General features: G+C 49.5%; 1 protein-coding gene across 2 annotated transcripts; it reads left to right on the top strand.

The window, feature by feature from the left end:
• On the top strand, positions 1–26,508 carry DCTD (dCMP deaminase). Of its 2 annotated transcripts, XM_043558121.1 has the most exons (6): positions 1–120; positions 1,609–1,723; positions 2,110–2,245; positions 22,287–22,403; positions 23,705–23,801; positions 25,121–26,508. In XM_043558121.1, exons 2-6 carry the CDS (start codon positions 1,616–1,618, stop codon positions 25,197–25,199), a joined length of 537 nt encoding a protein of 178 aa, XP_043414056.1. In that variant the 5' UTR covers positions 1–120; positions 1,609–1,615; the 3' UTR covers positions 25,200–26,508. The 2 variants fall into 2 exon arrangements, with proteins under 2 accessions (XP_043414056.1, XP_043414066.1); XM_043558131.1 differs by lacking the exon at positions 23,705–23,801.
• The last annotated feature ends 1,239 nt before the right edge of the window (positions 26,509–27,747 follow it).

Genomic DNA, 27,747 nt, shown 5'->3' with positions numbered 1-27,747 from the left:
TTCTCCCGACTTCCTTTCCCGGGGCGCGCGGCTGGGCGGTGGCGGCGGCGGCGGTGGCCTGCGTTCGCGGACCCGGAGCGGAGGACCGGCGGGGGCAGACCGGCGGGGGCAGCCCTGCGGGTACGCGGCCTGCGCGCCACGCGGCGCGGCCTGGGCGCGGGGGTGGGGGACTCGCGGCCGGGGCTCGGGGCGGGGAGCCCTGAGGTTATCCCGGCTCCCGGGTGAACCTCATGCGGGTGCGGGCCGGGAGGGCCCCACAGCTTTCTCCTTCCAGGAAACCGAGGGAGGGTGGTACTGGGAGGCCGAGACTGGCAGTCACTTCCTGCGCCCACATGGCGAGGGGGTGGGGGGGCGCCTGCTTTCCGTCCGGGAACGGAATCTGGGAGTGGTGGTGCGCGGGGGAGCGGGAGTTCCTCCCGGCCCTGGAGTGGCGTCCCTCGTGTTTCCGCAGCTGGGTTCCGGGGCTCCAGTGAGCGTCACGGCCGACCCGGGGCAAGCGCCCGGGGCTACTACGTTCCCGTCCCTCGCCTCTGCTGCCCCTCCCACCTCCTGTTAGGCTGGCACCGATCTGGTGCCCACCCTGCAGCGGTTATGGATGCTAACCCTTAAGGCCGGCGGCAAACCGGCGCGGTCCAGCATCGCTCGGTGTCGAGAGGGTTTACAGCCTTCTCGGAATTTGGGCAACATCATCGGGATAATCATGGTTCCCAGTCTTAGGCACCGCCGCGCCGCGCCGCCCCGCCCAGATACAGGGAAATTCCCAGCTTCCTTCAGCCCAGACGCCTAGGCTTGCTCAAGACTTCTCAGTTCTTGAGTTGCCCTCCTTCCTTGCCCTGTTTGGTCTCCCTTGAAAGCACCCCACCCCTCACGGGAAGTTTTAGGCCCCCTGTTGGAGGCCTGTTGGAGAACAGCTTGTGCCTGGCCCGGATTGAGTAGAGCCCCTGTTACTAAAACTTTGCCTTAGTCATAGGGCTCGACACTTGTCAGTTTCTCCTCATTTGATTCGGTACTCAGGGTTGATAACTTCTGTTTCAGCTGGGGAAACCAAGGGGAAAGAAAAGGGACGAATTAATCCGGTTAATATCAGAGCTGGGACAGCTCCCGTGGGATTTGACAGGCAGGGATAATAATCCTATGTGATTTAGGATAAGTTCTCTTGCGTGTCTGTAACATGGGATGTTACTACCTTTGCTAGAATGAGGCGTGAGTAAGATGATGTGTCTGACTTTCACAGTGTTTGAAATATATTAGGTGATCAATAAATGTTCTCCTTTCTCCCTCCCATTCTCTTGTGCTGGCTCTGTTTCATCGGGGAGAGAACAAGTTGTGGGGCAGGCATTTGTACTAAGTGGAAAACGATCCTATGAGAAAGCAGTGACTAGGTGTAATATTTGGGACTGTGAAACTAGGCGTGAATCCAAACTTCTGAAATAGTAACCTAATTTATTTTTTTCTTAAGGCCCGACACTGTCTGCGGTCCCATGATCCGTGATTTCTGATTGTAACTGAAATTGTCTAACTTTGCAGACCCAAAGTTTAAATGTGGTTGCGTTGAACTGGAAAGCAGATTTGCCAAAATGCTTTTCTCAACTGTTGTTTTCCGTCTAGACCCAGCATGAGTGAAGTTCCCTGCAGGAAACGTGATGACTACCTGGAATGGCCTGAGTATTTCATGGCAGTGGCCTTCTTATCGGCGCAGAGAAGCAAAGATCCAAATTCGCAGGTGAGTGTTCTGGGAGAATGTTTGGACCCTCACTGGCACAGAGATCCCTGCAAATCGAACACATGACGAAAGGAAAAGAAAGACCCCACGGATGCCTGTCGCCTGAAAGGCAGAGGAAGTCTGTCTCCTGTGCTGCCTCCCTGGGTGCGTTCATGTTTCACATTCCATCATTCACCGCCTCTTGCGCCCGCTCTGGGGTTAGGGGGTGCTTCCTGGGGCTTATGGGAGCTGCCAGAGAAAGCGAGCAAGGAGATAGAGCTCTTACCACACTGCCGGAAGCCGCATGCTCGCTTTGGAGCTCTGCAAGCTTGTGGTTTCATTTACTGCCCGTCCAGGGGCCGACGGGCCACTGGACGTCACCAGTGTCTGGACACGTTTCCCTGTAGGTCGGAGCCTGCATCGTGAACGCAGAGAACAAGATTGTCGGCATCGGGTATAATGGAATGCCAAATGGGTGCAGCGATGACGTGTTGCCTTGGAGAAGGACAGCAGAGAGAAAGCTGGATACCAAGTACCCTTACGGTAAGGCCTGCCTTGTGTTTCCTTCCGTTTGGTGCCATAGCCTTGGTGGTGCTCAGCTACGATAGTTGGTCGGAAAGTATCATCTCTTTTCAGTCATCAGCAGCTGGACGGAAGAAGAATCCTGTTGAACCACCTCCGTTTCCTGCCCCCGACCCTTACGTTCCAAAGAGTCAGTGCATGGGGGCCTGTTAGTGGTCTGTACACAGCCTGGCCCTGAGGTCCAGGGATCTGTTGCCTGTGGCCGGCCTGGTATGTTTCGCTGGCAGCCCGCCAGGCTGGGCGACACCCGAGCGTGGATGGTGGGCTTCTGCAGAGGGCCACAGCCCCCGGGAGAGGTAGCTGAGGGATGTGCACGCTGGCCCTGCCCATGCTTTCCTGGCTGCTTGGAAGCAAAGCCACCAGACCAAGGTCTGGTGAGGGCTTTGCTCTGAGGAGAAGCAGGCTTCGTTCAGCCCCTCTGCCTGTGGAGGAAATCTCAAGCTCGTCTCTGGGAAGTAGGAAATGACTGTGAGCGGGGCATCAGCAAATGGATGATGCCGTCTCTTCTTCCTGTTCTGGGGGCTTTATATTCCCAGGGTGGACCACAAGCCAGACGCATGGAACCACATGGCCTGGCCAGCTCTGGTTTTCATCGTTCAATTAGGGAAGGGTGCTTCTTGTAATTTGTTGCGTATCTGAGCCCCAAGGAGAACCACTTTCGAGATTGGGGAGGGGGGGGGGCGGGAACAGGCCACAGCTTCACTCGCTTTTCCTTTCATTCCCCGGACAACCAATGCTATACGAGAGGCGAATCGGGCTGCGAACGCTGGTTGCTGATTTTTCGTAATATGAGGACCTGTGTTTATGTCTGGAAGGGAACCCACCACCTCCGTTGGGAGGAAAGTAGACTCAGGCCATTCAAATGGGAAAGCTCGTGCCTGTAGGAAACCCGCGTCAAGGAATAATGTCAGACCTTTCTGCTTTGTTGATTTGTCCATAGTAGGCTGTCCTCTGGGGTTTTCTCATGAAGAATTCTAAGTCTACATTAGCCTCATTTATATATTTTTACGGATATTCCTGGACCTTAGTCACGTTAAATAAGCCCCCTGAGTTTCTTTTTAAATTGCTTCCGGGCAACTGTTCTGTTTTCCAAAGAAAAAGAAAGAATGTGACTGGAGGTGGGGAAGGGACAGAGGAATGAGGGTAGGGTGGGGGTGGGGGCTGCAAAGCAGTCAGGGTTTTCCAGGAATGAAACACAGTTGAGTGATTGGGGGATTTATAGTCAGTCTGTCCTTCTCACTCCAGCCCTGGAGGAGAGGAGGGTCCCGGACCCAGGAAGGTAGTAGACCTGTTTTCTCAGCCTTAGCTCTGTAGCCGAGTGGAGCTCTAGTGAAAAGATAAATGTGCTAACGTATTTGAGAAACTTTTTGTTATCCTGATTTTGGTTCTGTAAGCTTTCGATGGTAAGAGAGAAGGGAAGTGATCAGCTGTTTATAGGTAACACGTGACGGTAATTTTTCAGAGTACAGTTCAACGTCCCACGTAAAAACCGCAAAACTGTGGGGCGCTGGGGTGGCTCAGTCGGTTAAGCGTCTGACTTCGGCTCAGGTCATGATCTCACAGTCTGTGGGTTCGAGCCCCGCGTCGGGTTCTGTGCTGACACCTCAGAGCCTGGAGCTGCTTTGGATTCTGTGTCTCCGTCTCTCTCTGCCCCTTTCCCGCTCACACTCTGTCTCTCATTCTCAAAAAAATGAATAAACAAAAACATTTTAAAAAACTGCAAAAGTGAGAAAGGTCTATGTGTTCAAGGTCTGCGCTGAAACATGACGAGCACAGTGACTATGTCACCCGGTCCACACAGTGAAGCCTCAGTCCTCCTGGCGGATGGGGGGATTCTTTTAAAAAAAATTTTTTTTTTTAACGTTTATTTATTTTTGAGACACAGAGAGACAGAGCATGAACGGGGGAGGGTCAGAGAGAGAGGGAGACACAGAATCCGAAGCAGGCTCCAGGCTCTGAGCGGTCAGCACAGAGCCCGACGCGGGGCTCGAACCCACGGACCGCCAGATCATGACCTGAGCCGAAGTCAGACGCTTAACCGACTGAGCCACCCAGGTGCCCCAGAATGGGGGAATTCTTAGGTGTCAGTCTGTCGCAGGGAGGTGGCTTGTAGAAAGGTGGCTAGGCGTAGGCGTAGGCGTAGGTGGGTCCTGCTTGGTTCCTGAGCTGCTCTCCCTCAGGACCTGTGCCTTCTTGAGTCCCTGTGAGCCCCAGCAGATTTGTGGCAGTGACCCAGAAGCCCAAAGCTTTGCCTACGTTTGCAGCCCCTCACTTCCCAGTGGTCAGAAACCTCTCAAGTAGCCGATTGTATTTGTTCTTAGACGCTCGCTGCCTTTTGTCTAACTTGGAGACAGTACCTTTCAGAGCTCCTTTCTAGAAGGAATGAAAAAAAAAATCAACATAGGGATTTGTCCAACTTCACTGATTTTTTTTTTTTGTAATTTTTACTGAATAGTTGCTGAATTTCAGGGCGGAGGTCGTCTGTCTGCATTATTTTTTTTTACTATCCATATGATACCTCTAGGTTTTCAAAGCTCTTTGCCCTTGTTTCTCAATTATTCATTTGACACGTGGTTATGCGAGGATGTAGACAATTTCCTTTCACAAGAGTAGGCTTGTAATTTGATGTACCATAAAAGTCGTAGAAGGTATTAAATGGTTTTTAAAAGGCATTTGGTATTACTACCATCATAATACACGGAAAGATGGGCTTTAAGTCTAAATAGTGATGGCTGGCTATGAACTGTATGCTCAGACTTGTTTTTTTTTTCAAGGGGTTTCAGGCCTCAGAGAAATACATGTTTGGATAGCCTTGGATGTAATAGAAACGTTTGGTGATAATTGACCAAAACGCAAGTGCTTTTTTTCCCTTCCGTTTTAAGACTTCAATTAATTTTGAAATTAAGTGACAATGTCTGGAATTAGTCGGCTTAACCCTTTCTTTCCTCACCACTATTAATAGTGGCTGACCTGCTCTCTGAGAAAGATAGATTATGTGCTAATCCCTGTAAAGGAGCTTTAGAGATCATCCAGAGTTCTAGACCAGTGATTTCCTAATTCTTTTCAATATATGAGGACCCTCTTTTAAATGTCAACAGAACTTCCAGGACCCCTGTATAATGCTAGTTAAACTATCCCTATCTTTCTTTGTTACCGAGGCATATTTGACGTATAACGTTATAGTAGAGTTCAGGTGCACGATACAATGATTTGCTGATAATTGTATGCACGGCTGAGCAATTCCCACAATAAGTCCCGTTAACATCCATCGCCTTACATCGTTACAAAAAATTTGTGTGTGCGATGAGAGCTTTTAAGATCTTTCTAGCAACTTTCAAATATGAAACACACTGTTACTGTAGTCACCATGCTATACATTACATTCTCCAGGGCTTACTTATTTTATAATTGGAAGTTTTACCTTTTGACTACGCCCCCTTCACCTGTTTCATCCATTCCTACCTTTGGCAACCACCAATCTGTTCTCTGCATCGGTGAGCTTTTTTTTTTTTTTTTTTTTTTTTAAGATTCCACACATAAGTGAGATCATTAACATCTTTTGGGTAAGAAAATCCACGGATAACAAAAGCTACTCGATACCAGTAATGCTTTGCCTTACTCTGTACTTTATTAAACAGCATTTGTGTGCGTTTGGAAAAAGCGTGTATGTGTGCTACATGTGATGTTTCTGCTGTCTGTGGAACATACTTGGACCCCTTGCAGAAGCTGGGGAGTGCTTCGGACTCCTGTGCCTACAGAGTCTAAGCCTAATGTCTTGTGTGGATCGGAAAAGAAAGGCCCAGAAATGTAAATCACCTCTGTAATGCCACACAGACAGGGAGACATCCTGAGGTCGGTGCTCTTTGCTACCCAGCTGTCTCTTCTGTGGGGCCCAGGAATTCAGCTCTTCTGAAATGTTGCTTTGGTCAGAACACAGTGGATCACCCGTTCTCTCCTTTTCACTATGCACTTGAGTGCGCGGAGGCTTAGGCGAGTAACTCCGTGGAGGTCAGGAGCTCAGGTGGCGGCGGCCTGTGCTTAGCATGAGGCAGAAGGCACATGGTTTGCTTTAACATTTCTCCGAAGGGGAGCTTGGGTTGACCAAGAACGTATACAACTTAATTCTCCTTATTAATTCTGGAAGTTTAGAAGCCGTTAGTCTTGCTTGACCCTTTGTGGAAAGGAGGGAAGCGTAGAATGCTTGTAACAGAGAGGGACGGAGCGTTTTCCGGGCTGTGTCTCCGGAGAGGCATTTTTAAGGGGCGTTTTTGTTCTTCTAACCTCAGGATCAAAACGTCACGAAACTATTTGATTATAATGTAGTGTTAATATGGAAAATGAAGATTCCCCCTGCCACGGAAACTGCTTTTATCTCAGTCTTTTCCTGAAAAACCCAAAAGGTAGTGTGATGTCAGTAACATTAAGCGGCGGGAAGAAGTCGGCGCGAAAAGTGACACCTTTTCGCACGAGTGACAGTTAAAAAAACCGGGAGGCCGCAGATTTATCTAATTTAACCGTATAAAAAAGCTTTGGAAGATTTTTATTTTTAGGAGGGGGTGGTTGCTAAACCTAGGATGAAGTATTCAGCTGACATTTTTAGTTCCTTTCTCTTCGTGAAATTCATTAGAACCAAGCACATTTGATCAAAATACCAATTTTATAAAATAACCCATGGTAATGCAGATAGCACACTTTCCTTGGGATTTCGTAGTGGATTTTGACGACAGTTTACAGACCAGAGAGTTGGAGTGGAATCAACAGCTTTCATCCTTGAGAGCCATTGTTAAAAACTTCCCGTTTGGGGGGGCGCCCGGGTGGCTCAGTTGGTTGAGTGTCGTGCTTTCATGGTTCGTGAGATTGAGCCCCACATCGGGCTCTGTGCTGACGGTGCAGAGCCTGCTTGGGATTCTCTGTCTCTGTCTCTCTCTGCCCCTTCCCCGCTTGCTCACTCTGGGTTTCTCTCTCTCAAAATAAATAAATAAACAGTTCAAAGAAAAACCAGGCTTCCCATTTTCAATCGTAGTTCCGGTGCTCATCCAGCTCGCCTGTGTTTTACTGTTGTGTCGTTTCCTGTTGGTAAGGGATGTGCAGGTATGCCTCTCTGCCTGGCCGCCTCTTCTGTCCCAATCGATCGAGAAGCCAGGATCGCTCTGCCTGCCGCATCCCACTTGCTCATCATGGAGGCGACCGTGGTTCTGATGTGCCCAGAGTGGGTGGTGGCCACACTCGAGATGCATCGGGCAGAAATGGGAGACGTGGGGCTCCTTCCAGGGTCCGTTCATATTTCCGTAGGAAAACTCAGAAAAGGATATCATGTTGGGGAGGAGTTAATTAAAGGCATCGTTCAGCCCGGCAACTTTGATCGGTTTTGCCAGTGCATGGTGGAGCTTCTTTAAATTTTATATTTAAATTTAGTCTTTACTTTTCAGATTTAGCATATTGTTAAGCATGCAGAGATGTCATTTCAGTGATTACTTAGCCATTTACCTTACCCCCTTGAACACTGACATTTTCCTGACTGCCACGCGTGTGATGTATTTCTTCGGCATCCAAAAGGTTAGTCCTGAGAAACTAATTTATCAAGAAGTTAGGCGGCTGATCCTTCTTAAGCTGTGACTTCCTCAAAACTTGTAAGAGCTTCTTCGTAATTAAGATCAAATTTGTTCCTTCAGCCGGCTGAAATTGAACACCCTCCGGTTTTGTTAGGCAGATCCGTGGGTTTGATGAGTTGCTGTTTCCTTTCCTACAGAATTCTAATTTCACGTCGCGGCTTTCCACCGCCCCTCCCCTGCTCGGCCTTTTCGCAGCCGTGGCCCTGACGGTGGGCTCCGGGAGGACCTTTTGTACCAAATAACGAATAGCCAACGGGAAACCTTTGAGCGCCTGTACCCCAGAAAGAAATAAAGTAGATTATTTTTATGAATCAAGGGGCCAACTCAGGTTTCATTGTGTGATGCTTGAGACAAATCGTAGAAATATAACGGCTTATGTCGGAGGCTCCCCCTGGAAATTAATCAGCTTGATGGAAGCGTATTTCACGTTCAGGTGTAGCTGTTTATAAATGGTCTTAAGAATAAATCATGATTTGGGGGGGTTGGTTTATTAGATTTTTGTCTATGTATTTTATTTATTTTTTTTTTTTTAAGTCATCTCTACGCCCAATGTGGGGCTCCCGCTCACGACCCCTAGATCGAGTTGTGTGCTCCACCAACTGAGCCAGCCGGGAGCCCATTTATCTGCGTGTTTTAATCTATAGATTCAGGGCTAATTGTTTTTGAAGAGCTAGAGATTACTATTTCGCTAGCAATATCTACAAAGCATGTATAGATAGGAACAGGTTAAGTCCTGAGAAGCATATGCAAGAAAAGCTAAAATGCTCATCTCTGGGCATCCAACCTTCTCATAAAAATACACGGCATTTGTCTTTTGTTCTACAAAGAACCAGTTTACCTCATGGAAATTTGTATTCAAACCTTAAATAATCCAAGGGTTGGGGCGCCTGGGTGGCACAGTCGGTTAAGCGTCTGACTTCAGCCAGGTCACGATCTCGCGGTCCGGGAGTTCGAGCCCCGCGTCGGGCTCTGGGCTGATGGCTCAGAGCCTGGAGCCTGTTTCCGATTCTGTGTCTCCCTCTCTCTCTGCCCCTCCCCCATTCATGCTCTGTCTCTCTCTGTCCCAAAAATAAATAAACGTTGAAAAAAAAAAAAAATCCAAGGGTAGTGATTTCCAAGTTAACGAACGGGAAGTGGGCTGAAGTTTTATCTTGGTACCGTCGCTCAAAACAAACGGTTTGTTGGGAAATTTAATAGTACCAATAAAATTTCAGGGTCACCTTCAGTCTGTTTTAGATTTTTACGTACGTGAGCCCATTAATTGAGTGCAAGTGGATATTCCTTTTTTTGTTGTTGTTTTTAATTTTCTTTTAATGTTTATTTATTTTTGAGAGAGCGATGAGCACGAATGGTGGGGTGGGGGGGAACCGAGAGAGAGGGAGACACAGAATCTGAAGCAGGCTCCAGGCTCTGAGCTGTCAGCGCAGAGCCGGATGCGGGACTCAGACTCAGAAACTGCAGGCTGACGTCAGATGCTTAACCGACTGAGCCACCCAGGCGCCCCCCCCTCCCCCCCCCCCCACCGTTATTCCTTGTGATAAATACAACTTTTTCAAATTTTTTAATTCCGATAAGTCTTTGTCTAGAACTTTGGGCCACCATGCAGTGGGGTTCCAGGGGGGACCTGACAATGATGAGCTGCCTTCGTCTTTATTCTCTTGATCTGTTCTTTATCCGTTTTGCTGCTTTGGGCTGATCTTCTCTGAAATCGATCTGAATTACTAAGGTTTTATTTTATTTTGAATTTTTTTCATCAAGAATCTTTCTTTCCTACACCCTGTTGATACTGGTACCAAAATGGAATATGTGTATATTGTTTCTCCTGGAAATATGCAGTGAAACCTGGTTCCTGGAGATTTTTTGCGGATATTTGTATCGCTTTTTACATTTGCTTCATAGGACTTTTGTTTTATATTTAGATGAGATTATATATGTCTTTACAATTTTTTTTCAATGTTTATTTTTGAGAGAGAGAGACAGCAGGGGGGGCGGGGGTGCAGAGAGAGAGGGAGGCACAGAATCCGAAGCAGGCTCCAGGCTCCAAGCTGCCAGCACAGAGCCCGACGCGGGGCTCAAACCCATGAATGGTGAGATCATGACCTGAGCTGAAGTTGGATGCTTAACCCACTGAGCCACCCAGGCGCCCCAATTATATTTGTCTTTAATACACATACTAGGTGAGAAAGTCCCCACAGTGCTTAAAACAGCAGTTGTCAGATTCAAGGGGAAGGGTCCTGGACAAGGCTTCTGGAACTTAGGTTCTAGGTGTGGTATGTTTATACCCAGTGATTGTGGGGATGTTACTATATTACTTGCTGTTTATTTCTCAGTATCTTTATGAAACAAATGGTCACTGAGGACCCCTTCAGTGCTAGAATTCTAAGGAAATTCAACAATACAGCTTGGATCACATTGGATTAGAGTGCCATTTCTCTGCTCACAGGGTCCCAGGGGGTTCTGAAGCCATACTGGGGGAAAGCTGCAGATTTGCAAAACGCCGCTGGAGGCCGTGACATGGAGAGAATATACATCATGTGTGGGGACAAATTAATAAGGAGAGAAACAGGCTTTATTCACTCTGTCCCTCCAGCGATTGGAAATCTGCTCCAGTCCTAAGATGAATCGACATGGGACAAGACAGGACGCACAAGCAGGAGGGGGCAGTCGAAGAGTATAGGTTACCCCACAAACCTGGAGATTCAAAGACATTGGATGAAGAAAGGTTGGAAGATGAGCAGTGAAGAAAAGGACCCCACATCGGAGTGCAGGAAAATAGATGAAGAGAGGAGGCAGGTACAGAACTGCATGAGAGAAGAGGTTAGTCTTAGACCAGATGGAAGGGAAGGACTTCAGAAGTCCTTCTGTGAGTCTGTGCGACCACGTTTACTGAAACGTGGGTGCTTGCCGGGCATCGGGAAATCCCGTGATAAATGCAGAGTCTTGGTGAGAGCAAGGCAGTGGAGACGGGAGGGCTCACACACTCTCCCCTCAGCTCGCGCTCTGGAGGGTCGTCCCGGCCACTTAGCGGAGGTGTGAATTTTGTCTCTGTGCTTCTTCCAAATGATAGATGCCACAGTAAATTTAAAATATTGAATATGATAACTGAGCATGAATTTTTTAATTCTGCAATTAAAAGACTTTGTTCAGAATGCCATTAATTTTGGGTTTAGGTGGAAAAGGGAAGCAGAATCTCTCACTGTCCTTCTTCCTTATGCGAGCGAGTTACAACTTTCTAGGAGCTGAAATAAATACTAAGGAATCATCCATTCTTCTATTGGTTTGAGTTGTCTGTTGGTGATGGGGGAGTTCCCAAGTCACTTGTTTCCGGTTTAAAAATCATGACTGTATTTTATTTATTTTTCTAAACATTTATTTTTGATAGAGAGTGCACGAGCAGGGAAGGGGCAGAAAGAGAGGGGGACAGAGGATCTGTGCTGACAGCAGCGAGCTCCATGTGGGGCTCGAACCCACAAACCGTGAGATCATGAACCTGAGACGAAGTCGGACGCTCAGTCGACCGAGCCACCCAGGCGCCCAAAAGTCACGACTATATTTTATATCACAATACGTTTTTCGGTGGACGTTGACCTGTGGCCCGGCATCCTCTCCGCACGTCCCATGCCAGCACCCCGCGCCAGCAAATAAAAACGTACCAGGTCTGTTTTCAAGGACTTGGCAGACTAACAGTGATGGAGGTAGACGTTAATGAAATAAACAGATGCTGTTGCTTATTCCTTTCTGAGGAAGTGACCTTTAGGCTGAGAGCTGAAGGATTCGATGGGTTCCCGGAGGTCAGGGTCGGCTGGTCAGTGTTTGGGGCTGGGAAGGACATTCGCTGCGAGAGGGCAGGAGGGCGCTTGGAACTTTCTGTGGGAGGGAAAGAATTTGGGCCACACAGAGTACGGAGGCCAGGTTGGGGGCCGGCAGGGGGCGGAGGTAAGGAGTTTGGGCTTACAAGATGAAGCTGGTGTGGGGGGGGACCTGTGGGTGGTCCGGGGGATAGGAGATGGAGAGGAATGGAGGCAGCATCGAGAGGGCTGGGTGACACGGGGCTCAGAGAGGGAGTCTGACTCCCCCGGGCAGTCCTAGCCTGAGCACCTAGGTATGCGGGGAGCTTTGGCCCCTGAAGTTTGAGGTGTCTGTGAGACCTCCCAGTAGAAGTGTCAGTTGGGGGTGTGAGTGGGGACAGAGGTCTCGGTCCGAGACGTCAGTGTGGGCATGTGTGGCATTCGGGTGACACTGTGCCATGGAAATGCGTGAGCGCACGTAGGGAGCGTGTGCAGAGGCTGGACCCGGGGCTGGTCTCAGAACTGCAACACTAGGAGGGTGGGTGGAGGAGGGGGGAAGGAGCCTGCTCGCAGGGATCTCTCGGAGCCCCCGCGAAGGAGGAGGGAGCTGTGCGTTGAAGACTAACAAACGTCCTCGGGGGTCAGCGACACACAGGTCTTATTGGAGACAGCAGCGCTGACGGAGTGGTGGGGATGGGAGGGGACAGCCTGTTGAAGGAAGAAAAGCAGGCGAGGAAAGCAGGGCCCTGTATGGAGAGGGGGTTGGGATGGTTGTTAAGAAAGCAGGCTGTTTGGGACGCCTGGGTGGCTCAGTGGTCAGTTAAGCACCCGACTCTTGGTTTCAGCTCAGGTCATGATCTCACGGTTCGTGGGATCGAGCCCCGTGTCGGGCTCCGCTCTGTCAGCGCAGGATTCTCTCTCTCCCTCTCTCTCTGCCCCTCCTCGCCTCTCTCTCTCTCTCTCTCACAATAAATAAATAAGAGCATAAAAAAAAAAGACGTTAGAGTGGCAGCCGCATGGGAGATGGGGCCAAGAGAAGGGTTTCTACGAAGGGAGGGCCTAGGTCTTGTTAGTTTTTGCAGCACGCACGTGGGCTGGTTCAGCAGAGAGAGATTGCGGGCACACTGATGAGCGATAGAAGAGGGACACCGAGCGGGGCAGCTGACAGAGGTCCGTGGGTGGCAGGTGGCAGTGTGATCAGTCCCAGCTCCGTGAAGGATGCGGCAAGGTTCTCAGCCGCAAGGAGGGAGGAGAGGGGTGAGCGCTTGGGGGGGGGGGGGCTTGGACGCTGGGGGGGGGGGAGGGAAAAGAACGCGGTGCGGAGCACAGAATAGGGAAAAGTAGGGCAGGGTCTCCAGCTCGGGTCTCATCTCAGAAGCCTGAGTCAGGTCGGCTAAGCCCCATTTTCTGCACGCCGAAACAGCATCAGTGAGTTGCCTGAGGCGGGCCTCGTAGAGCTGGAATTAATTAGAACACACACATCCTGACTATTCCAGTGCTCATTGCTCAGTCCCAGTTTACCCTTTGAAAGCCATTAATGCAGGAGGGAGGCTTTGGATCTTTGTGGCGCATATTTGCATTACAAAGCTGTCAGGCAGCGATTAGCGGTCTGTTCCTATTCATGTTTCTTCAGTAGCTTTTAGGCCTCAAACATGTATTTCGCATGAACCGCAGGAAGGGAGCTGGCCTGGCTTACCCACCGATGGCATTTCCACACCCTCCTCCCTCTGACCTGATTGTGTGCCCTTAGCACATGGGGAAGCGGTGTAATTAGAGTTCTGGGGGCTTTATTGTCAATAATGGAAACACCACAGTCAGAACTCTCTCTAGCCCTAAGCACTACCATTGGGGCTAAGTGGCTCCCCTGGGTGCCATGAGTTGCTGCCAGCAGCCTTGGCGAGAGGCAGCGAGGACAGAGGCAGGGGACGGGGATCAGAGTAGGAGAGACAGAGAGGGAGGAACGTCCGTTCTCCGTCTCCGAGCTGAGCAGCCCGGGGACGGAGAGGTTCTGTGCGGTGCTCTTCACGGACGCTCGTCCTTGTGATGCCGGGCCTTTTGCTGTCCATTTCACAGGCCGGGAGGCTGAGGCTCCACGAGAGGTGTAGGGACCTAGAACGAGCAGGTGGGGGAGGCAGCGTGTGAGGAGTGGCCGAGGGGACGTGCAGGGAGGAGGCAAGGGGACGGCAGAGGCTGCCGATGGCTCCAAGAACCGGGTGCCTCGGGTCCAGCCCCAGGAGGTGTGCCGGCGGGGATGGGTGTGAACGCGGCTCTAGGACCGGGACACCGGACGCCCGAGGACTTGGCCGCCTTCTAAGTGAGTGACTGACGTCCGTCTTCTCGGCCAGAATTCCTTTCCTCTGGCCGAGACCTCCTCTGGGCACGGGCCTAGCAGAACGGACTCAGGACGTTTTCCAGGCTCGGGGTTGTCGCTGTTACCTGCCCTTTTCCCACCCTCAGACTTCACGCTGGAATAATGAACGTGTCTCGGCTCGAATCGTGTGTCCCTCAAAGCCAGAAGGTTGTGAGGCCCCGTTCCACTGCGCGGCGGGGGAGGGGGGCGTGCAGGGGGCAGTGGTGTTTGCGTCTAAGCACACGGAGTGGAACAGGTGAGGCAGGCGGGCTGTCACCTGTCACCCATCACCTGTCACCTCCGCTCCGGAAGACCCTCCTCCGGGCACCTGACGCCCACGCATCTTCATCGCTGGGGACCAGCCAGGGTTGAGGCCGTCCGTCCTCAGGAAACAGGCCCAGTTCTGCCTCTGGGGCACATGGCTTCGCTTACAGTGCTCTTTTTAGTTCCCAAAGCTTTTCCCTGCCGCTCTCCTCACGTGGGTCTTGTTGTAACCCCGGGAGACCGGGAGGAGGCCACTGTTACTCCTGTTTGTCCTTGAGCGACGCCGGGACTGGAACACCCGTGTAGGCCAGTCCCAGGGTTTAGACCCACTCTGTTCTGAAATGCCATTCGGAAGCCAGGTACTTTTCCCCACGGAAGCACTGTTCCCCGCAGATTCAGGTCCCCGTCCACTGACCAGCCTGCAGGTTTAACCCCTCGTTTCCCGGCCGTTCCCACCACTTGACCTCTTCGGTGCGCCTTCCCTGGCACCTGCAGCCTTTTGCTGGGTGCTCGGGTATGTGTCTTGGGTGTCCCCCGCCGGGCCGGGCCTGAGCTCCGCCGGGGCCGGGGCCGGGTGCCCTGCCCCCGTGGGTGCCCTGCCCGCGACCAGAACGCATCGCGACACGCATACACCACATGGCTTCAGTTTAAAACTGTTTCCTCCCGGTACAAAGGGAGGCTCCGTCGGCTGGGGGTGGCCGCGTTCTGGCTGAGAGGCCGAAGAGCGAGCTGGGCTTCGGAACTCGCCAGAAAGTGGCGGACGGAAGGCTGTGGGCCAGCGGTGGGTGGGCCTGGGTGGTTGGGGCTGGCTTCAGGCACTGATGAACTGGCTTCTAACTCGCTTCTCCCTCTTCCTCACCCCACCTCTGTCCCCAGTCCGTCGGGCACTCTCGTGCTGAGTCCGGTCGCTACTTTTCAGGTGTGGAAACTTGACGGAGGGGAGATAAGGTAGAGAGTTGGCCTTGCCTGGGCACGAAATTCTCGGGATGCTCGCTCTGGATCTCGGGGTAGCCGTAATAGTGAGCATTTGATAACGTTCGGGGGCGATATTGTAGGGGTGGTGGTGGGTTGGGGGGGTGCTTAAATGTAGAGGCTACTCTGTTGTTAAATTATTGATGTGAAGGATGGGTCCTTTGGAGGCTGGCAGTGATGTATGAGGCCCTGTCAGGGTATCTTTCAATAATTAAGAAATAAGTAGTTGAAATTCCATTTTAGCTCCAGAAGCCCCAGTTCCCTAAATGGATCTGTTAGAGGAGGATGTACATGCCACACCCCTCGGTGGACTTTTCAAAGCTGTGGGGCTTCAAGCACAGGGAAGAGGGCGCCTGAGCCCCGACAGAGAGATGTGCCGGGGTTCAGTGACTCTGATAGCTATAGGACCCCTGAAATAAAAACACTTAGACCGTCATTTCAAGAAAGGATTTAAAGAAATTTTTTTTTAATGTTTACTCATTCCTGAGAGAGAGACAGAGCATGAGTCGGGGAGGTGCAGAGAGAGAGGGAGACACAGAATCCGAAGCGGGCTCCAGGCTCCGAGCTGTCCACATAGAGCCCGACGCGGGGCTCGAACCCACGAACGGTGAAATGACCGAAGTCGGACGCTTAACCGACCGGGCCACCTGGGTGCCCCAAGAAATAACGACAGCTTCATCATCAGGATGGAAATGGAGTATCTTGTAAAAATTAACATTGAGTTATTTTTTAAAATGCATAAGTCAGCTTTGAACTCGGGTGCCCCATTTCATGTCAATGATTTTTTTTTTTTTAATGTTTATTATTTAGTTTTGAGAGGGTGCTAGCGGGGGAGGTGCAGAGAACGGGGGACAGAGGATCCGAAGCGGGCCCTGCGCTGACAGCGGCGAGCCCGATGTGGGGCTCAAACTCACGAACTGCAAGATCATGACCTGAGCCAAGGTCGGACGCTCAGCCCCAGTGCCCCTATGTCAATTATTAATTGCAGGGTGAAGCCTGCCACCTTTTCAGCCTGGAAGGCCACGTGCAGACGCGTCTTGGCACTTGAGTCCTGACCCTGTGTCCTGGCAGTGAGCGAACTGCCCCATGCTTGTCGTGTGGGTGGCCGCCTCGCCCGAGCGCCCTCCCAGTCGGGGCAGAGGCGGACCCCCCCCCCCCCCCCCCGCTGCTCCCCAGAGACTTTCTGAGGCTCCTGCAGTGCATGCTGGAGAGCATCAGCGGAAGGCACCGCGGGCACCTGCCGAGGGGCAGCAGGTGTTCCCGGTGTGAACCTCCGACCCGCCCCTACTGGAGCCCACGTTCTAGGTCAGCCTTGGCCGCACGCCAGCCTGCCCCACGTTCTAGGTCAGCCTTGCCAGAGTACCCCTCAGGCCCGACCAAGTCATCTGCTTCAACCTGGACCACTGAAAACGAGGAGTTTTAACCAACCTGGAGACTTTCTCCAGCAGGAAGAGAACCTTGGTTTTCCCGACTCCCACCTCTGTCCAGCCCAGCGTTTCCCCTCACACCCTGGTAGCACACGGAGAGCAGCTGAGGCCAGGGCCACACTAGTGCTGCTACACTGTTTGTGCAGCAGTTAGCCTTTGGTTAGCGTTATTTGTGGTTTTTTTTTTTTTTAAACTTATTGAAGTAACCTTAATAATACTGCCATCTAAAACAGATATTGTCTTAGTCTCACATGAGATGAAAGTCAAGTCTATAAAATGGTGAGTCTCTCACATCGAGCCAGGATGGAATATATCCTGTTAATTTGTCAAACTTCTAGAGAACCGCCTACATGAGACAGTGAGGATTAATCAAGCCCTAGGAAGAGGGAATTTGAAAAATACAGTTTTCTAATTATACAATCTCTTCTCAGTGGTCCAAGGTTAATGCAGTTCTGAATTCTGACAGTTAGTAATAGAAAAGAAAAAAAAAAAAAAGACCACAGCATATGAATTGTCTTATAATTACCTGAAATAGAGGTTCTCTTTCTGGCAATCAAGAACTTTATAAGCATTAATCTGATATTTTCCAGCATTTGATTCTTTTCCTTTTCAACAATGTTGAGAATAATTGAAAGGTTGTGTGTCATCCTCTGTTCTTATCAAATATACTTGTACTTGGAGGTTTCTTCTGCTTATAACTGAGTCAGAGATGAGTAATTCTGGGTAGAGAGTTGGAAAATTTGTCCTTTTTTTTTTGGACAGTTGAGCTATCTTAGGAATACCTCCTAGGGCCTGTGTATGTTTGGGATACTTGGTCCTATTCCTGCTATGAGTATAAAAACTACGTTCATCTCAAGGTCACGAACAGAACCTCTCCCGGCTGGTTGGTTTTTGCTCTTACCTCTGCAACTCTTGACGTCGTTATTCCCAGGCAACACAATGAAAATGCTGGCACTGGGAAAAGATCGATTTATTCTTTCATTTGTTGCTGTCAGATATCTGTGGAGTGTTTTATCATAGTGAGAAGAGTTACGGAGAAGCCTCAGAACACCTGAGGCAAAGGCCGAGAGAAGGTGGGTTGGAAATGCAGATTCTAGGCTACTAACCGATAGATCCGCCCTCTGAGAATCTGCAAATGCATGGATTCTTAGTGACCACAGGAAAAAAAATCCAAGAGCAGGACCGGACCTTGGGAAAGGCCCCAAAAGACAAGAGAAAGAAAAGGACCCACAGAAACATAAGAGACTCCATAGGGCCTGGTACGCATCCGAGAGGGTTTCGAGCGGAGAGCTGGCCGTAAGGATGGGCCTGGCGAGCAGGCCCATCTGGAGATGGCAACCAGAGGGAGACTGCATTTTGGTGAAGATAAGGCCGTCCAGGGGGCGTATGTGGGAGCTGGCTCTTCCCCAGCTCATCTGAGCGCTCTATCTTCCCAACTGTCTGTCGGGAGCTTGAAATTGGCCATGTGGGAGTATTCACACCCCCGAAATCAGCAGATTCTATAAATCAGGGCCTTCCCCCCTCCCACCGCCCCCCCCCAATGATTGTAAATGTTACTAACATATTACAGAGGTCAACAGGTTTCCATAGTTACATACTTTTTACATGGCAACCCAGCACACATAGCTCACACCTGAAACACACACATACACACACACACACACACACACACACCTGAAACAGTTTTTAGGAACAGCACTTAACCTCTGTCATATGGACACATTCAGATCTCTTCTGCTTTCAAACATTTCACTAAAAAGAGGGATGAAAAAGCTGTTTGTAACTCAGTAAACTTATTTCTTGACCTACAGTTTGAAAAGGATTGATTTAGTGAAAACTCGAGCTTATATTCATTACTGGGTGAAGAGATGATTATTTTATTTATTATTATTTTTTTTTACATTTATTTATTTTGAAAGAGAGAGTGCACACGAGAGCAGGGGAAGGGCGGGGGACGGGGGGGACAGGGGATCCGAAGCGGGCTCTGTGCTGATAGCAGAGAGCACGATGTGGGTCTTGAACTCACAAACCACGAGATCATGACCTGAGCCGCAGTCAGATGCCTGACCAACTGAGCCACCCAGCCACCCCAAGAGATGATAATTTTAAAAACGAATTAGCCTAGCGCTTGTAGACAGGACAGTTTCATCTCAAAAGGAAAATGCTGAGAAGATGGCCCGGTCAGAGTGGAGACCGAGGCCACGGTTGTAACGGAGAGACGTGGCGCGGGGACGAGGCCGTTGGGCCTCAGGAGCGGGGCCTCGTGATTTGCCATCGAGAGCCTGTCTTGGAGAAGAACCAGCTGTTCTAGTAGACGGAGGGAGGAAACTGGACACAAGAGCAAACGGCTAAAAACTAGATTACCTGGTCTTGCAAAACTCGCTTTTATTTAGTTCCTCGGCAGTTCACTTTCTCGGCGTCGCTTCCTCCTGCCAGCCAAAGGCACGCACATGCCTCGGTGAGGGTCACACAGCTTCAAGGGGCAGCTGGGCCTTGACCCTGGTGCTGACCGCAAAGCTCCCGCTTCCTCCACCCCTGCCTGGGAGGTGGAGAGTAGAGGGAAGGTTCTCAGCCTGCAGTCAGGCTGGCCAGAGCCCTGGGGCCAGCCCTTCACAGGCCAGCTTGCTCTTTGTGGCCCGAGGCAGATTTGGGGGTCACCTGGCATTTGGTGGTGAAAGGAGTCCTCAGACCCCACTCTGACCAGCCTACCGTAAACGAATCCGACGGACAGTCACGTGAGTCTGCCCGTTCCTCAGTGAGGACGCAGTGGGGGCCCGAGTCCTGACCAGATGGTGCCTCGTCGATGGGTCAGTCTTGCAGGGAAACGCAGGGCACTTTTGGACGGGAGGCCAAGCGTCAGAGCCGCAGAGGTCGTGTGGAGCGCGGACCTCAGAGGCCAGTGCCAGGCCAGAAACGTCTCAGACCTCAGGATCAGACAGACAGACAGGCGTGAGGAGTTTGCAAATCACCGGGCAGGGTTGGGCCGGGGTTTCCCTCCTCAGCCTGGGAAGCTGGTGTTCACCAGATAGGTTTGGCGGGCCAGGGGTTCTGGGGGGAAGGCTGGAGGGGGCATTTGTCAGGACCGAAGTTGAGGGGGCACAGGGATGAGCGAGGGAAGTCAAGTGTGGATGGAACACTGGAGCTTTGCGTTCGTCTTGTCCAGTTCTGGATCCGCGGGTTTGGGGACTTGGAATGGTCCCTTTTCGGGGGCCTCCTGAGTGTCATAGAGCCCAGTAGACCTCACATCTCTCCAACAAACAAGAAGCTTTGTATGTCGCTTCTTGTGATTTCGTAGCTGAGAGAAAGGAAGTCTGTTTGTGACCCCGTGTATTCTTTCTGTAGACCACCCTTTATCCAGGGATGTCGGAGGCCGCCCCCGAGAACCTGTTTCCTATGGTAATTTTCATTAATGAATCCAGACCACACGATGTTAAATTCTGTCCCCAAACTGCTCAGATGAATTCGAGGAAGACAGTTGGAGTCACTGTGACCATTTTTAGAGATTCAAACGAAAGCACTAGAATAGTGTTTCCTAACAGGCTCGGAAACTCTGTAGTTCTGAATATTAATACCAGCACCATCAAAAAATATTTATTAGATGGGAAAGCATAGTTTTGATATTTGAATTTAAGAGGCCTTCCTGCATTTCCCAATGTCACCGTCAATAATTGGAATCTGCATTTCCTCCTTTATTCATTCAATAAATATTTAACACCCATTATGTTCATGGCACCGCACTGGACTCTGGGGGAGTTACAAAGAACCTAGAAGACTGGTCTCTGCCCTCGAGGGGGAAATAAAAGAAACAATTTCAACTAATTGTTTTTTACAGGGAGCCGTTGTTAATCCCAGCCTGGGAACAACCCGGTCACCAGGGATGGAAATGGGGGCCAAAAGGGGCCTCTCTGAGGCCAGTGTCCTCACAGCCACTGAGCCTGGGAGCCTTTCTTTTCTCTCTCGTGGCATCTCGGGGATGGTGGCCCGGGCCCCTCTGTGGCCAGCGGGGATTATTCTCCAATGGGCTGTGATCTGATTAAGCGCAGTTTATTTATTTATTTTTTTTTAGAATTCCTTACAATGCCCAGCAACTGTTCATTTCCACACAGATGACCAAGACCCCCTCGGTCGTGGCATTCAGAGACTAAAAGGAGCCCTCCCAATGCTTCCTGAGAGGGCCCCAGGACAGGGGCACAGGCGGGCATTGCAATTCTACTGGTACCTGAAAAGCGGGTGGCCCCGGGGCGGAAGGTGGGCCAGGGGCTTTATCCTGGCTGAGCCAGAATAATTAATATGGCTGAGCCATATTAATACCAATTCAGGGACCGAGTGTGTCACAGCTAATGCGGACAAGAGCCACGAGCTTAGGCTGCTCTTCATTTGAAGCTTCAGTACTCCCAGAAGAGGGTGTTAAGTGTAGAGGTTGGTGGGTTGGAGAAGGTGGGGGGCCCCCCTGGAGGGCCCCCATATTTCTAATTCTGGCAGTCTTGTATGATTTGGACCACGGCCAGATTGTCGTTAATTTGTTCAACAGACATTTATTTCTTTTACCGCTTGTGTGCTTAGTGTGTGTTAAGTCCCCTTGGAGTTACCAGAGGATTCTGCAACGCAGTGTTTCTGAAACGTGTCTGCACATGAGGATCATGAGGGCGATTCTCCTAGAAATCCACATCCCAGGCAGGCCACACCCCAGACAAGTGCAGACGGGTTTGCAGATTATGATACGGTTTGAGCGATGCACCCAGAAACTTGAATAACGACAGAAGAGGGCAAAGCGGCCACCTCACTGAGCGGGCAGGGGATTCTAAACAGAATCAGGGCTGGGAGTAGTGCTCCCCTGAGGAGAGAGCACCTTGAAGCTTAGGAGGTGGGAGCACCTGGCCAACGGCTGGGGAAGATGGGTGGGCTTCCAGGTGTGGGAGAGGAGAGGCGGTGCTCCCTTCACCCTTGAACTCAGGCCCGTGTGGGGATCGCTGTTTGGGGATCGCTGCCGGAACGGGCCAGTGTGGCAAGAACTTGACGTTTCATTAAGTGGATGAATGTTTCCTTCTGAACGAAAAGCCGCTGGTTGTCTGCCGGCATTCTTCTTGTGTGTATGTGGGCCGAGACCCATGGGGTGAAGCGGATCCCTCGGGATAGAAATACTCAGCTTCACTTCCTGGTTCTCTTGCTCTTAAAATCGCACCCTGCCCTCCTAACGGCCACCGCGAATATCCTTGCATGTGAGTAGCAACACACAAATGAGCCGTTTTATGTGCGCAGTTCCATACCCCAGGGTCTTGTGGAGCCATGAGCTATTGCCGTGCTTAGGGTGGGTGGAGATACTTGACCTTGGCCCCTCCTGGCCGCGCCAGGTGCTTACAGACCCAGGGCTGCAGCCCCCCCTGAACGGTTTTACTGCTAAAAGCCAACCTGTTAGACCACGCGGCCCTCATTTGGTAGTCTCGGTACTTTCCGTTTCTAATCACTTTTTAAAAAATCGAGTCTGTTCCATGTGTCTTCTTCAGAGGGGCGAGTGGAATGCTTCGGCAGCGTTGGTACGTTCCTCGTGAGTTATGCTGTTTCTCTTTTCTTTCTCTTTCGAACCCGCAGTGTGCCACGCCGAGCTGAATGCCATCATGAACAAAAACTCGGCCGACGTGAAAGGCTGTACTATGTACGTTGCCTTGTTTCCCTGTAATGAATGTGCTAAGCTCATCATCCAGGCAGGTAGGAGCTGGGCCGGTTCCATTTGTCACATTTGCGTCGCTGCCCGCTCATCGGCGGCTCATTGCAAAAGTGCTTGGTCTTAAATTGTTATTGTTTGGACCGAAATTAATTGCACTATCAACTTTGCAAGGTATTTCCTGTGTTTTGGTTTTGAACGGTGCCAGGTATTCTAAGACTACTTGTATCCTCTGCGATTCTTAGCGTGTTTTTAATTTAGTTTGCAACCTGAACTGCAAGCTGCTAAAAAACCACACCGGCGTTGCATATAGTTACCGTCAATTTACTGTTCTCTGACATAGTGTGCATAGATTAGGGGGAGGGAGAGGAATGAACTTCTGTCAGAAGCAAGGTCAGCTGGGAGGCTGCGTATGCAATTTTAATTTGTATTAATATATGGTAGATGTTTTAGGACCTAAACGTATCTCCGCATATAAATGTCATAAGGCTCGAACGGTACAACTTTAAGTTTTCCTTACGCTACAGTTACCATAAATCTACACCATTGTATTCTGAATAGTTCACCTTTTTCATTCTGTCACATCTAAGATTCAGCCACGCTTTATCTCCATAAAGCTCTCAGCTTGAGATTTAAAGACTTATCATGTTAGCCAGATGTGTGGTTTAAAGGGGCTGTTCATCATGAGCCCCGGGGGTCTCTGAGGAGAAGAGGTCTGGTGATATCAGACTCAGAGGCCGGCCCCTGTTAAAGAACGTCGTGGAGTTTTCCTCTGCCCGCGTGTACCCAGCTTCCTGTGGTCCCTTCAGGGGCTGGAGGAGGAGCAGGGTGGTGTATCAGGTGCCCTCCAGTTAGCCCTGCCCTGCGGGACAGGAAAAGAAAACAAATCTGCTGTCCATGGAGCTGGCTGGAATTGGTCTGCAGAACCATCGTGGAAACCATGATGGCACTTGCCTCTGATTTTCGCCAACATGTCCATTCCCCTGCATCAGCCTCTTGAGCGGACAGAAGTTGTCTTGCGACTGAAGAGTATTTGCCCTCAGTAAAGAAACTTTGTTAATCGGATCAAAGCTCGACTACCTGACCAAAGCTCGACTACCTGACAGGTTTTTACTTTGCCTGTGTTAAAAAATAAAAAATGTATAAAGACTGGAGGGCAGGTTAAAGATAACATCGTCTGCCGTATTGGAAAGTGGCCGATATGTATTTCAGTAACTGGACACTGTGTGTAAGCACACTGGGAAAAGGTGATGAATCGTAGACACGACAGGGCTCGGTATATGTCTGCGTTCTGTTGCCGTATCTATTTGTGCATTTACTAATGGGGCTTCTTTCGGTGTCAAAGGTATCAAAGAAGTTATTTTCATATCTGATAAGTACCACGATAGCGATGAGACCACAGCCGCGAGGCTCCTGTTTGATATGGCTGGGGTGGCCTTCAGGTAAGCAGAAGGGCTTGGGGTAAAGGTCGTCGAAGGCCTACTGAAGAAACATTTGAGCTCGCTGATGTTTCATTTCTACTTGTGATGCCTGACTTCCACACTTGGAAGCATCATTTTACGTGCGATGGGCCAAGGATCCCAACGTTATTTTAGGAGTAGATTTTTAAGAGCAGTGACAGAAGTATCTGACGATGACCTGAGGAATGATCTTGCCCTTAAATATTAGTAGCTTTCTGGGGTTTGGACTAAAATTATTCTAGTAGGGAGAAAATTGAACCGTCACAAGTTTTACCATATTAACGTTAAACTTCTGTGAAGTTTGCAAATGTAACAACCCTGGCATTGAAAATTTAGGACGCAAGTAACCCGCTAGGTTGAAACACCATGTAGAAATAAATGCTTTTTACAACAACATTTTAAATGGAGATTTGAAGTTATTTCGACCTTTATGCTTATCTTTGCTGGGCAAAGATTGGGAGGTGTGTTTACTTGCAGGTAAGTTCTACCACCTTCGATTCATGGTAAGAAACTTCGGTTGAGACTGAAAGCTTTCAAAGCAATTCCTTTGCAGTATTGGTGGTCAGCAGTGGGGTGCTGTAATTAGTAACATACTTCTGTTCATCACCAGGGATAGGGGTTAGATGTGACGGATCTCTTGAATTGCTTTGCCTTATGAGGCTTTACATGCAGATTGTTTGCATAATAATGATAATTAGATATTCACTGTTTACTGGTTTTTAAAAGAATACAGTCAGTCCGCAAATACTGTCCTGTTAACTGTTTTAAGAAGGTACATCAATGAGTCAAAATATATAGCGGGTTTATTTTACTTCTGCATTTTTAAAATGTGACTTTAAAAATTACTCCACCCTAAAGCCGGCTGGGTTTTTTTGCTATGTACAAGAGGCAAAGGAAAATTTGCTCTTTTTTTTTTTTTTTTGCTTTTGAGCGATTCCAGGTTGGCTGCAGAAATTTCCTAGGAAGAAGATAAATCTGGTGGGAAAACTAGTAATCGGGTGTCATGTTGTGCAGCTAACTTGTTAGAAATCCTTTGACTCCCTGATAATTCATGAACTCAGCTGGCTGGAGAACACACAGACCGAGCCACCCCATGTATTCCTTTTTTTGTCTTAGTCTTTTCTGGTTCGTGTCCCTCTCAGTATGGTGCACTATAATTGGCTCCTATAGAGATAAGATACCAAGTGAATCCCGGGAAATTTTTTCCTCCCCACAGAAAATGTAGGTTAAGCCAAAGTAAACAAATTGCTTTAAACTACTCACTGGATAATATCTCTATATATTTTGTTTCTTATGTTTAGGAAATTCACACCAAAGTGCAGCAAGATTGTCATTGACTTTGATTCAATTAACAGCAGACCGAGCCAGAAGCTTCAGTGAGTTACATCTCATTAAATCTCCAAAAGATTGGGATTATCCTCTCCTAAGAAGCTGCTAATGCCTTTCATCTTGAAGTTACACATAACTTTTTAATGGTCAGTACAGCAAAAGTAGACATCTAAAGAATATAAAGCCTCAAATCTTCCTGTCTCTCTTGTCACGTGGAATCTGCATCTGTTTAAACTATCGATTTAGGGTTTAAAGTAAAGAAGCCTGTAGATGGCCTGTCGCACAGGGCAGGAGTGGCCTCCCGCTCCGTGTCCTGGTTTGCTTAGGACGCTGGTGGCTCCCCTGCATTTCACAGCTGGTCCTCGCCGCTACGGGTGCTGGAAGGACAAATAAATAATTGTTGTCGTGTTCCTGGCAGGATGATCAGACACACTGACTTGAACATCTGGCCCCAATGAAGCAGAACATGTAGTGCCCTTGGAGAAAAAAAAAAAAGACAAAAATAGGACCCACATGACGGTAGCTAATGCGGAAGATTTGCTTCAGGGAGTTGAAACCCCCTCCACCCACCCAAAAACCCTAGGCAGGATAGCACATCTGTCCTGAGAAATGATGAGCACACCTGAGCGGGGGACACTTCCTCCGCTTCTGCTGTCCTGCAGCCCGCAGTGTAATGGCACATTCTTCTTGGGGGGGTGGGGATCCCCGTTCTTGTTTCTTAATTTCAGTGTGTTCATCACGCAGCGCTCTTACATTAGCTTCTCTGAACAATGAGTTGTTCCTGGAGGAGACAGCCTGTCTCCCCTCTTCGCCCCCGAGACCGCGCCTGCTGGGGCATCAGGGTTGCGGGGACCGAGGTGGTGCGCGCACCAGCTTCCTCCATCGTGTGGGAAGAGTCGCTGCGCCCCCACGTGCCAACACGGTTCGTGGCCAAGGCTGCTCTCCAACCGGGGAATAAGTGAATTCCCACCCTGTAAGTGAGATGGGAGGAAAGCCAGCCTGCCTCCAGTCGGTTTATAGTCCAGATCTGCTGGTAACGGGAGCTCCTCTGTGCTCCTGGCTCCTGGCCGCCGAGCCTCCAGCAGCACACCTCCCCAGTGTCTTCCCAGACTCGGGGGCGTGGCTGGCCTTGGGGGCGTGGCTGTGCACCTTGTCTTTACTCTCCTTTAGATTTTATTAAACACACTCGGTAGCTTTGTGGAGAAAAATGGGTTCTTTATCCTGGAGATTATTACCGTTTTCAAGCGCTCTTGTGTTCTCACGAGTTTTTGTTTTGTCTCTGAGGTTTTGTACTCTGTATTCCAGGACGTCTTTGTAACTTGGCTCCTTACCAATATTATTAAAATCTTATTAAAATCCACCACACTGAAGTATGTTCGTTTTTATAGTGTAATCGTGTCCTTAGCTCTCCGTTTCTGTCATTTCTGTGTTGTCTGTGAAACACACGGCATATGTTTTCATGCTCGGAGAGCAGTTGGAGGTAAGGGTGCTGTCCCCAGGGTGGATGGGCGACCCTTCCTTATGGACCAAGTTGAAGGTGTTAAGAAAGGCTCACTTACCTCTCTGTGTGCCCTCGTCTCACGCAGGCCATCCGATGGGCCCCAGGCTTCCCCCTCCCGTGACACCTCTGTTTCCCACTCTCCTTCTCCTGCTGTCTTCTTCACCTTATTCTCTAAATCTCTCTTCTTTTCTCTCCTCCATTTTTTTCTCTTATCTCTCCCAAACCACTTGCCTTCTGCTCCAAAATGCATGAAACAAAAGGTATGTAGAAGAAAGAAATCACTGAAGATACTTAAAGATAGAAAATACATTAGATTTGTAGGTGGCTGTACATTATGAGTTGTGAGCCCTGTTAGCGAAGAGTGTAAGTTTTATGTCACGTCTGTAAATATGTCGGCAGACTAATAAGCCAGTAGTGCATCTAATTTATTTCGTTTCGATACTGTATCTTGTCCCCATTGGTTACATTGAATTTTAGCAGGGGAAAAAAATTTTTTTCCCCTGTTGGGACGGGTTTAACAAGGAAAGATCCTTGCTAAGAAGGAAGTACGTCTATCCAGTGTGGTTAGGTGGTTTATGTGGTGGTGATCCTCTCCGTGTGGGTGTGTAAGGCTTCACATATAGACTGGTTGCTGACCTTGATTTCCTGGCGACTGGAGTGCAAGTATGACTTCGTGTCTGGTATCACTATAGGAGTAGTGGGATCTTCCTGTCCAGAGAATTCTGCAGATATCGGTGTTCCAGTTAATAGAGGTTTGCTTTGAACTGTTGCCTTTGGGAAAAGCATTCCAGAAGGTAGGAGGGTTGAGCAGTCTTCTGCCTTGCGGGCATTACTAGATAATTGTGGCAAAGGGAGACTATATCTGAGAGCAGTGTTGCTACCTGTCACGGCTAATAAATGACAATAAGGAAACCATCTTTCACTGAACTGTCAGCAGGAGAACTACATTTAAAAGGCAAAATTTGTGAGTGAAATTATAGGAACTCCATTTCCCTGACACATTTTATGCTTTTCTTCTTTTTTTTTTTTTTTTTTAACGAGTCTGTCCTTAAAGACTTCCGAAGCCCAACAAGACCCAGCAACGAAAGTGATATAATG

This window comes from Prionailurus bengalensis, chromosome B1 (genome assembly GCF_016509475.1).
Source record: "Prionailurus bengalensis isolate Pbe53 chromosome B1, Fcat_Pben_1.1_paternal_pri, whole genome shotgun sequence".
NCBI classification, from domain to species: domain Eukaryota; kingdom Metazoa; phylum Chordata; class Mammalia; order Carnivora; family Felidae; genus Prionailurus; species Prionailurus bengalensis.
Note: the sequence above shows the minus strand (reverse complement) of the source record. Positions and strands in the feature narration are given on the sequence as shown.

Bases quoted from the DNA above. Each gene is read 5' to 3' on its own strand.
- DCTD (XM_043558121.1), top strand. From the start codon at position 1,616: ATGAGTGAAGTTCCCTGCAGGAAACGTGATGACTACCTGGAATGGCCT. The intron at 1,724-2,109 runs GTGAGTGTTCTG...GTTTCCCTGTAG, and splicing joins GCAAAGATCCAAATTCGCAG to GTCGGAGCCTGCATCGTGAA. The intron at 22,404-23,704 runs GTAGGAGCTGGG...TCGGTGTCAAAG, and splicing joins TAAGCTCATCATCCAGGCAG to GTATCAAAGAAGTTATTTTC.